This window comes from Equus quagga, chromosome 1 (assembly GCF_021613505.1).
Source record: "Equus quagga isolate Etosha38 chromosome 1, UCLA_HA_Equagga_1.0, whole genome shotgun sequence".
Taxonomy (NCBI): Eukaryota; Metazoa; Chordata; class Mammalia; order Perissodactyla; family Equidae; genus Equus; species Equus quagga.
The window spans coordinates 68,666,508-68,678,512 of record NC_060267.1 but is presented as its reverse complement, the minus strand read 5'-3'; the positions used below and the strand labels follow the sequence as shown (position 1 = coordinate 68,678,512).

Here is a 12,005-nt window from a genome sequence, read left to right as displayed (position 1 = left end):
GGACTCTAAGCCCCTTTCCAAGCCTGGGTCTATAGTTGTCTGTCAGCATAATGATAACCAGAATTGAAGACTGGCCAATATTATGTTTTAGGAAGCCCTGAATAAGCAGGTGGCATCCACCCTGTGACTATTTCCATGACTATTTTTGCACAGCCACTGAAAGAAAAACATTTTGGGAAACATGTTTTCTAAACATGACCCATCAGTGCCCACTTCTTGGAACTGTGACCTACAGTGGAGCCAATGCATCCTTCCCTGAAAGACTGTGGATTTTCAGAGCCATGTGTGAGTGAGTCATGATGGCTGATGAATGGAGAGAGGAACACAGGATGGGATAAAGGTATGGATAAGAGGATGGCCCTGGGGCTTGGGTTGTTTATTGCAGGAGGATAACAGGAAGGTTAGAAGATGTTTCTAGGAGGGTGACATGAAGAGAGGAAAGTCTGCTAACAGCTGAAGATTGAGGGCTGATCATTGCACCAAGAGAGGAAAACATGAGGTGAACTTAGTCTCACTCTTGTGACCAAGGTGTACCAAGATAAGTCCACCATCCAGGGTACCTATCAGTAGAAATGAGTGTGTCTGATCAGGTAAATTAAATCACCACTGGGACGTTTCAAATGTGTCACATACACAAGGTGGCTTAAGTTCGTAAAGTAGATTCTTTTCTAGTCCCTTGAACTTTTCTTAGAACCATGGAGAGACCATCCATTATTAAAGCTGTTTTCCTTTCAGCAGAAAGTGCATTTCTTACTGGCAAGCCAGCACTTTAGAATTCGAGAATGTTGAGACTGACCTTCTGAATTCCTGCAGGTGAGAGAGCAGATTCACCACGGACAGATCCAATCAGACCTCCCTGGTGGTGGGGTTCATTCTCCTGTGCCTCTCAGCCTATCCAAAACTAGAGAAAATGTTCTTTGTGCTCATTCTGTCAATGTTCCTGATGATCCTACTGGGCAACAGGGTCCTCATCCTAGTGACAACCCTTGACTCCCACCTGCACATGCCCATGTACTTCTTCCTGGGGAACCTCTCCTTCCTGGACATCTGCTACACAACCTCTGCAGACCCCTCATTCTTGACAGCTCCCTGACCCACAGGAAAGCCATCTCCTTCTCAGTCTGTTTTAGACAGGTATTTCTCTCCTTTGCCATTGGAGCCAGAGTGTGTGCTCCTGAGCATGATGGCATTTGATTGCTACTTGGCCATCTGCAATCCCCTTAGACACCTCATGGTCGTGAGCAAGGCTGCCTATGCGCCCATGGCTGCCAGCTCCTGCATGGCTGGTGGAGTCAACTCCTTGGTGCAGATCTCTCTAGCAGTACAATTGCCCTTCTGTGGGGGTCAACCACTTCATCTGTGAGATACTGGTAGTTCTGAAGTTGGCCTGTGCTGGCATCTCCATCAATGTGATCAGCATGGGGGTGACCAATGTGATCTTCCTGGGGGTCCCAGTTCTGTTCATCTTTGTCCCCTACATGTTTATCGTTGCTACCTTCCTGAGAATTCCATCAGCAGAGGGGAAGCAAAAGGCCTTCTCCTGGTGCTCTGCCCACCTCACAGTCATGGTTATCTTCTATGGGACCATCCTCTTCATGTATGGGAAGCCTAAGAATAAGGACCCACTGGAGACAGAAAAACAGGGCCTTTCAGACAAGCTGATTTCCCTCTTCTTTGGAGAGGTGACCTCCAAGCTCGACCCCATAATCATCTACAGCCTCAAAAACAAAGATGTGAAGGCTGCTGTGTGTCTGAAAAACTTAGCTGAGTGACTGTCACAGAATCCCAGATTGTCAGGACACATGATTTCTAAACTCCTTGTTGTACTCATGGGAAAGTGGTAAACTAGAATAGAGAAGGGACTTTCACAAGGTCCATGTTGTGGACCATGAGACTAGGAGTAAAATGTAAAGAGGTTTTCCCACACCACCACCCCATTGTCCTATTTAAGAACCTAGAAGGAAAGAGCCTTCACATTTCTAGAGATGTTGGCTAATTGATAGGTTTTTGCACAACCACAGTGACATCATATCATAGCTATTTTATGCTAGCAAAATTTTAGATCCTCACCAGAAGCTGCTGCATGTCCGTGATGAATCATTGATATGTGCAAAATTAAGAGACAAACACAGAACCTAGTTTTAGTAGAACTGGATTCTTGAAGTGTAGTGTTCAGCCCTATTTAGAACTGCTGATTACTATACATGGTTTGGTATTATCCTAGAGGCCTGTGTTCAGTAAGAATGAAAAATATCATCCATGCACAATGTGTTGCCCAATAGCACCATGGCAAGAATTCTCAAGTTGTAGCACCAGGAAAAGAGGGCTCTTATCTTGAACAGTGGGTTGAAAGAAGAGAGGAAGATTCTCATGGCATGTGCTGAGGTAAATGGTAGCAGACATTATTCATCACTTTCCGTATCCTCAGATTTACAAAATTTATTGATGAGTCTCAGCTAGCTTAGGAAACAAGAATAGAGATATTTACCTTAAAAAGAAGTACTAATTGGTAGGAAAAATATTGAGTTGAAGAAATGAGTCCTGAGTATGGGATACAACTTTTGGCTATGAGTTTTCTTGTTTACCTCAGACAAGTCATAAATCCCTCTAAGCATCTCTCAATTTAAAATGAGAAGGTTGGATCAGAAGTTCTCTGAGTTCATACTGGCCCTGATATTCTGGAAAAGAAGGAGTGGAATGTGTTGGAAAACATTTAATTATCTTAGCAACAGAATCAGTAATTTTCTTAGAAAAAGAGAAACTATCTACATAAAATGACTTGGGATAGGTGAGACTCTGACAAAAGGTAAGGGAAAGGTGGGGATTCAATCTGCCTGAGAAAAGGAGAAGACTTCAGAGTTTTGTTTCTGAAAGGGAGGACAAGAGAGTGGCGAAGAGAGAAGAGAAAGGGGAGGGCATGAGGGGAGCGAGAGCTGGAGCAAGGACACTGGGTGCTGGGTGGGAAAGGCCACTAGAGAAACCTTCAGTGGAAGTGGTGGTGTGTGCTGACCAAAACAGACTTTGGTGATCAGAAACATCCAACTTTTACCTTTCTGGAATAATCAGTAAAGTGTTTCACACTCACCCACGGATTGGAGGTTGAAATTTTAATAGATTATGAAGAAGGTGCGAAGATTGTTATCTGAGTCAATGTGGGCCAGCACAGGAGCAGCATACAGGCAATTATGGTTCTGGAAAGCAGGGAGACCAGGAAATCACAAATGCTTTGAGATTCTCTGAAATATTAGAGAGCCATGGAATGGGGATGGTGGAGGGAGAATTTAAAACAAGTGAATCTAGATCTTTGAGATCAGCACAAGATATGAATTATCATCCTCCTTGAGTAGACTGGACAACCAAGTTTGGAAGAGGCCAAGTGATTTGCCTAATTTTGCACAGCAGTAAGTAGCATGGTTGGATTTGGAGTCCAAGTCTCACACTCTGAGAACAGTGCTGTAATTCCCTACAGAGGATGATTGCTTGGGAAGCATTTCTACCTTCCTAAGAGTATGAGTGGCCAATTTCTTTTTCCCACTCTCACTCTACATCAAATATTTAAAGCTGAGACATAAGTTGACACAGAGAACTATAGTGAAGATGTACTTATTTTTAACGTGTATCAAAAACTTACCATGTTCAAGGCAGTAATGTATTATTAAAAATCCGAAATGTGAGTTATTACTTTGCTAGTATTGTGGGGAACAAACAAGCTCTTGAGAAGTTCACAGTCCAGTGGAGGGAGCAATAGACATGTGCACAAATGGCTGTAGCTCAGTGTGATATACTTGAATAACATAAGTATGTACAAAGAATGAAGTTGCAGTTAAGACTTTGGCATACAGTTCTGATGACTGGATAAAATATTCACTAAAGACAAGATTAGAATTGGGAAGGAAGGGCACTCCAGGTGGATAAACTGTAGACTAAAGACATAAAAATATAAAATGGCATGGTAAGTATGAGCAACCACAAGCTGGTGGTTGTTTCAGACCAGAAGGTTGGGAGAGGAGGCTAGAGAGGCAGGCAACAACGAAAATGTGAGGTGTGTGTATTTGTAATTGATTTCATTTGAACTTTGTCTGATAGGACAGTGGTTTTAAACGTCTCCATATGTGATCGATTGTCAGTTATATTGCAAGTAATTTGATTTACATCATAAAATACTTACCTTTGAAAATGATTTCCTTGCTAAGGAAGTATTTCTTCCTGAGAAAGCATCTTGAAATTTCAAGAATTTTCCATATTCAAAAATGCCTTCTTGGAGACAGAAAGCAGGTAGTGTTGTAGTAATTGGACTCTTGTCTATCTTCTATTTATGATCCTTACTGTGCAGAATATTCATCTGTTATATTACATAATTTTCAGCTTTATGAATTGCAACGACATCCTTTCTTGTTGCAACTTTTACAAAAACCTTTTCTTTGCCCAGCAAATCTTCTCTGGCCCTCAAGTAGAGTAGATCTGATGCATTTTTTTTATTGAGCTGTCTTAAAATGTCTCACTGAGCAGTGCCAGCAACACAGAGTTGGATTCTTACTTTGTGTTTGTCTAACACCCTGGGGCATACTTATATCACATTATTATAATTGTTTATTACTTGACTGGGTCTAGTATTTTATTGCGAGTTGCCTGGGAGCTGCTTTTATGTGATTCAGCTCTAGATCTTCAGTGACTTATAGTGTATTCAATAAATGTTGGATGTATGAATGAATAATTAATATGGTATTGCCAGGATAATAATCCTTTTGAGTATTCCTAATGAAAATCTCTTGAGAGTTGGTAGGGTTTAAACTTTTAAATATCTATAATGTATGCTTTTATTCACTACTACAGAAGAACAAGAAGGAACAAAATGGTCAAGACAAATGTTACAGTCATTTCAAATTTTATTTTTCTGGGATTTTCCTACTACCCCAAAGTGGACATAGCCATATTTGTGTTGTGCTTGCTGATGTACTTGATCACCTTGCTGGGTAATATGATTCTGATCTCCATCACCATCCTGGATTCCCACCTACACACACCCATGTACTTCTTCCTCAGCAACCTCTCCATTCTGGACATCTGGTACACCCCTTCTGCTCTCACTCCAATGCTGGTAAACTTTGTTTCAGGGAAAAATACCATCTCATTCTCAGGATGTGCCACTCAGATGTACTTCTCTCTGGCCATGGGCTCCACTGAGTGTGTGCTCCTGTCCGTGATGGCGTATGACAGGTATGTTGCCATCTGCAACCCCCTGAGATACCCCATCATCATGAACAAGAGGGTTTGTGTGCAGATTGCAGCTGGCACCTGGGTGACAGGCTGCCTCACTGCCCTTGTGGGAACTATGTCTGTGCTGCATCAGTCTCTCTGTGGAAACAGCATCATCAATCATTTCACCTGTGAAATTCTGGCTGTCTTGAAACTAGTTTGTTCAGACACTTCCAAGGTGCAGTTAATCATGCTGGTGATCAGCATACTTCTTCTTCCTATGCCGATGCTCTTCATTTGTCTCTCTTATGCATTCATTCTGTCCAACATCCTAAGAATTGGTTCAGTGGATGGTCGAAGCAAAGCCTTTTCAACGTGTGCAGCCCACCTGACTGTGGTGATTTTGTTCTATGGGACAGCTCTCTCCATGTACCTGAAGCCCTCAGCTGTAGATTCACAGGAAATAGACAAATTTATGGCTTTTGTATATGCCGGATTAACCCCCATGTTGAATCCTATCATTTATAGTCTACGTAACAAAGAGGTGAAAGCGGCTGTGAAAAAATTACTGATTAGGCACCCTCTTCGTGCTCTCTTAATCCCTAGTAGCAAATAACATCAATAAACATTTATCTAAGGGATGTTTAGTGGTGAGTATTCACTAGAACTTTGGGATCACGGAGGAAGACACTCATTCTAAATGAAATGTGTGATTTCTTACTTCTCTTCCTTGAATGACCGCTGAAACTCTCAAATAATATAGATATGTCTTACATAATCATATCTGAAACCTTATGCAAATAAGTCTCGTGACGAAAATTTTCATTTTTCTTTTGGGTTATACTGTGTCAATATAACCTTAAGCATTTTTAGTGTATTTTTAAGTATTTACAATTGCGTACATGTAGTATATGAAGATAACTCCGGTAGACTTTTTAGCTAATTTATGATTACACTCTGTTTCAAGGTGAATTGTGTCACTCCAAAACTCTCGTGTTGAAGCTCTAACCCCCTAGTACCTCAGAATATGTCAGTATTTGGAGATATGGCCTTTAAGGAGGTGAACAAGTTAAAATGATGCTGTTAGTGTGGGCCATCATACAATCTGAGTTGTGTCATGATAAGAAGAGGAAATTTGGACACACTAGGTACAATAGGGATGCTCACACAGGGAGGAAATTACAGAGGCAGAAAGCGGCTGTTTGAAATTCAAGGAGAGACCTCAGAAGAAATCCAAACTGAAAACACTGTAATCTTGGACTTCTAGCCTCTGGAACTGCAAGCAAATAAATTTTTGTTGTTTGACCCACTCAATCTGTGGTATTTTGTTATGGCAGCCTTTGCAAACTAATACCATCTCTTTTTCTGCATAGCTCTATTTAATAGGAATAATAATATATTCTTTAAATGTGTGACTGTGTTTTACATGTGTGGACATATTTGTGCATGCAGATAGATGTGTGTGATGTGAATGTCTATGTACAAATGCAAAAGATCAGCACAAATATATCCTGAATAGAAGTGGGGTGGAGGAGAGTCAGTCAGGAAAAAAAATCAGGGTTTAGTAACATGTTGTTGATCTTAGGATGCTGACATTATCTTGTAAACCTGAGGAAGCTACAGTGTGTTTCAGTGAAACCGCTAGTGCCCTTTGTTACTATGCTTTTCTCTGACACCTGGTTCCTTAAATTCAAGGGTAGAAATGAACCTGTTGCACTTAGAAAGATAAGACGTGATATCTATATTACAGAATTTATAATACTTTAAACCCACTAAATTGGTATAAAATATTGAAATATATTTTATCAACCTTATTAAATAAACCAAAATATACAAGAAGTTTAAAAATGTACACCCAGCAGCTTTCATAGTGTCTGTATATCCCCTCTTGACCAGATGACTAAACATGAAGTCGATGTGCAAAGCTTATTTTCTCTTTGTCATGGAGTTGTCACCAGAGTCAATAGAATTGTTGTGATAGCTTGAATCCTGGTTGAGGGTTATCCATTGGTGTAGAAGAGAGAGACAGAGGTAGTTCTGGGATTAACTTTAGGGCAATATGAGAAAATCATACCAAAGATTTATTTAGTCTGTCCAAACGGTGAAAACCTCATCAAGAAATAGTTAGATTGGGGTCAATGGATTGACCAATCATTATCCAATGATAATCCTTGAAATCAATGATCTATGGCCACTGGAAGAGTAATAAAAGTGTGATAGAATGGAGATAATAGAAAGAAGAAGAAGAATATATATAGGTAACAGCTAACACAGTGATAGGACTTAAGGCAATTATGAGTTCCAACTAGTCGTGTTCACTTATTCTACCCTCATTCAAAGATTTGACTTTCACTGCCTGCATAAGGGCAGGGTGAAACTGATCCATGGATGAGGAGGGAGAAAGTATTCAAGAGTCACAAGCCTTTATTTTTATAGAGTCTTCCTAAGTTTGTATTCCTTTTAAAATTTTCTGTTATCTTGCCTTGGGCTTATTATCTCCAAGTGGGTACTTTTCTGCAACTGATTTCAACAAATATCTAAAAGCTCATGATGGTGCCTTCACTTCATGAAGACCTAGTAGGGCTTTGACAGGATCATGGGCATTAGTGTTGTGGTTTGCTCTGCCTGATTTTAGTCAACTTCAGTAGCACAGACACTAGATCAGCATGGATCTCTCATTCTTTTATGGCCTACAACTAGTCTTTTTTATATTTCATAATTAGTTATTTTAGTAAATTTAATAACAGGATGGGTTTGGCATACTTATTACTTTCTAAATACAATAAAAAGGAGATATTGGAAGTCAAGGTTAATGGTATATTCCATATAAGAAATAATCAATATCTTTTAAATTCTACACTTAGAATGCCTCTGTATTGAAGAAGCAATAGAGACATATCATGACAAATAAAAAGGTTTGTGAACAAAGTGAGGAGCAATGTTCAGATGGTAATGGATATTAATTCAAAACATCCTGTTCGTTATCCTTTCCACTGAACCCTCATTAGCACAATAAAATAAAATATATAACAGCCTCCTTCTGAATTAAAATCACAAAGCATATTATTCTATCTAATGTTCTACATACTTCTTTTGAAGAAAGAAAAATTTGTGGAAATTTGAGGAAAAAAATTTGTGGAAAAATTAACAGTGTTAATACTTGTCAATTTAGATATTGGTGCAGCAAGAGTAGTAATGTGGTGTTGTGGAAAATCCTGGGCTTTACAACCAAAGAACTCAGGATTGAATTCTTACTCCTCCGCTTCCTAGCTGTGTGACCTGGAAAACCAAAGTTGACCTCTTTGTGCTTTGGTTACTTCCTTTGGAAGACGGATACAGCAATATCTACATCATGAGATTGTTGTGACAATCACATGAGAAAATAAATTCAAAACCAGCAATCAATTGCTACTAACTTTTGTTATAAAAAGCAAGAGAAGGGAGAGATCCTTTCAGGACTATTGATTATCATTCATTTAGAAGAGAAAATTGAAAAGGTTCGAGGAGGCCAGATTGTCAAGAATCTTGTAATACTGGGCTTTATTCTGTAGAAAATGGAAAGTCAGTGAAGATTTTCTCACACTCTTATGATGTGATCAGGTTAAGCCATTAGGCTAGAAAGAATGTTCTTGTGATAGTATGAAGGATTGATCGAGAATGGGAGATGACTTAGAGGTCCATTGCAACAGTGCCCACAGAGGCAACGAAGACTTCAACAGAAAGCAATAGGATCAAGAAGGTAGGATGAATATGGGAATTAGAGGGTTACAGGATTGGATTTGAGGATCTCTCAGATATAGACAGACAGTTATCAAAGATGATTCCATTAGTCTAAGTAAAGAACTTACAAGACAGTCATTGATTGGATGAGAGGAGAAGCTTAAGGATGATGACTTCACAAAGATAAGGGTGTAAGTTGGTTGACTGATTTACTAAGTGTGGAGGGTCAGACTTCCACGTGAAGACAGACCAGTGAAGTCCAAGAGAGAAATCAAAACTACAGCTATGCATTGGAAAGTCCTTTGTACAGAGGTGAAAATTGAGCCCTAGGTGTGGATGATATTGTCTAGGGAGAAATTTAAGACAAATGTCTATATAATGGTTGGATATGTTTTCCTATAATTGGTCCAAGCTGTGGTGTAGGGGAAAGAATATAGCACTTGGAATCTGGAGTAAAGAATTCTAATTTGGTTTTTCTATATAAGCTGAATGATCTTAGGCAATTTCTTAAACATCCTGGCCTAATTTCCTCTTCTATGTTTATAGAATAATTTATTTAATATATTTCTAGTAATTATTTTAAAGTTCTTGCTTGCAAATTCCAAAAGACCACCTGTCAATCAACTAGAGTGATGGGCTTATCACTTTGATACACTCAGTTTTTTAAATTTAATTATTTTATTGAGGTCATAGTGGTTTATAACATTGTATAATTTCAGGTATACATTATTATATATCAGTTTCTGTATAGACTGCATCGTGCTCACCCCAATACTCTAGCTTCTATCTGTCACCATACATATGTCCCCCTTTACTCCTTTCACTCTCCTGACCACCCCTTCCTTTCCCATAATTACTAATCTGTTCTCCTTATCCATGTGTTTATTAATGTTCCATGTATGACTGAAATCATATGGTGTTTGACTTTCTCTGTCTGGCTTATTTCACTTAACATAATACTCTCTAGGTCCATCAGTGTTGTTGCAAATGACACAATTTTGTCTTTTTTATGACTGAATAGTATTCCATTGTTTATGTATGCCACATCTTCTTTATCCATTCAGCAGTTGATGGACACTTGGGTTGCTTCCACTTTTTGGCTATTGTGAATAATGCTGCAATGAACATAGGGGTACATATATCTCTTTGAATTGTTGATTTCATGTTATTTGGATAAATATTCATTAATGAGATAGCTGGATCATATGATACTTTTCTTTTTAATTTTTTGAGAAATCTCCATACTGTTTTCCATAGTAGCTGTACCAGTTTACATTCCCACCAGAGGTTGATACACTTAGTTTTTGATCTTTTTTTCTGGCTAGACTCTCACTTCAGTTAGTTTTAATTTACTTGTTATTTCAAAAATATTGACAAACATTTATTAGGGTATTGCAAGGCTAGGGCTATGACCTGGCAGTACTTAGGGATACAAGCTTAAGATATCCCAAGGTCTCTCTCTCTCTCTCCCTCTCTTTCTTTCGTGCTTACAGCTTTACTCCATAGCCACCCACACTGGAATATGCTAAAATAATTCCTTTTGATGGAAAAAGATAGGTGGGGAGGATTTAAATTTCTTCTTATGACCAAGATGGGGTAATGGGGATCAGATTTGCCTTTCTACCTGAAACAATAAAAATAAAACAGAAGAAATATCTGAAAAACACATTTTTATATACTGACATTAAGCAACATAGAACAATGATCCCTGAGAGAAGAGAAAGAAATTAAGTGAGTCCTATAATTTTCCAAGCTTACTTCCAGGTAAGAAGATAGAGAGAGGGAACAATGTGGAGTCTCCATGACTTTAGAGGATGTAGTTGAAAGGCCAGGAAAAAAAGGAAACTAGTTTTTGAGAACAGAATATCAAAGAGGAAGAAGTTGCGGTGAAAAAGAGCTCTAGAGATCTAAGGGGATGCCCCTTGAGTCTTCAACTGAGTATTGATCAGTGCAGGTGTGTGAGGAAACTAACTGGGCCTGGGAAAGAATCACTCAAGAGGACTAGAGGGAACGATTTTCAGAACTCACCCAAGGCTTGGAATAAAGTTAGCAAATGTACAACTTAAAAATTCACATTGTACAACCTAAATAGATACATTTTTTGTTAATCATACTTCAATAAAACTGAAAAAAGAAAGCGTATTAAAAAAACAGACACAGATATGACACTGATAGAATTGCTAGACAAGGCATTAAAATTATTCTAACTATATTTTATATAGTCAAGAAGGTTGAGAAAAACTCAAGCATGTCATTTGAGATATAGAAAAGTATATTTAGAAATAAAGGTAATATTTTAAAAAGACAAAATCTAAGATCTAGAAATGAAGGAGAAATTTAATATGAATGTACCCACTGTATTTTGGATAGAATTAAAATAATTGGCCACTGCAGAAGAAAAGATTGCTGAACTTGGAACCAGAGCAATAGTAACTCTTCAAAATGAAGCACAGAGAGAAAAAAAGACTGAAAAAAAGTGAACTGACCATTAATTGCTGTGAGACAACTTTAAGTTGTGTGACATACATGTAATCGGAGTCGAAAAAGGAGAAAGCATAGGCAGGATAATATTTAAAGAAATAGTGGATAGAAATTTTCTAAATTTGAGAAAAAAATAAATATACGACACAAAAAGTTCAATAACCGAAAGAATAACAAACAGGAACAAAACCACACCAAGGCACATCACATGAAGTTGTTTAAAACCAGGAAAAAAAAGATATGTCCCTGAGAGAGAGCTTTGTTCTTCTCTAAAATGACAGGACTTCCCCTTGGACTCTGCAAGCCAGAGACAGTGGAGCAGCATCATTAAAGTACTGAAAGAAAAAACTGTCAATCTAGAATTCTATACTCAATGTACACAGCTTTCAAAATCAACATTTTTCCCTTCACCATTTCTAGAATCAGCCCTGGTCCCTTTTTAGTGGAAAACTGCATTTAGAAATCAAGATTGGGTACTAGATGTACAATTACTATTAGCATATCACTGCTCCCAGGCCCTCTAAGTGCATATATGGGCATACATATAAATGTATGATTTTATATGTACATGTGGATGTGTATGTATACACACGCATTTACAAACATTT

General features: G+C 38.4%; 1 protein-coding gene and 1 pseudogene across 1 annotated transcript; both read left to right on the top strand.

Moving 5' to 3' along the window:
- The first annotated feature begins 841 nt into the window (after positions 1 to 841).
- On the top strand, positions 842 to 1,772 carry LOC124246554 (olfactory receptor 13C7-like; annotated as a pseudogene).
- A 3,080-nt stretch (positions 1,773 to 4,852) lies between these two features.
- LOC124246489 (olfactory receptor 13F1-like) lies at positions 4,853 to 5,812 on the top strand. The gene has a single exon (XM_046674696.1). It carries the CDS (start codon positions 4,853 to 4,855, stop codon positions 5,810 to 5,812), a length of 960 nt encoding a protein of 319 aa, XP_046530652.1.
- The last annotated feature ends 6,193 nt before the right edge of the window (positions 5,813 to 12,005 follow it).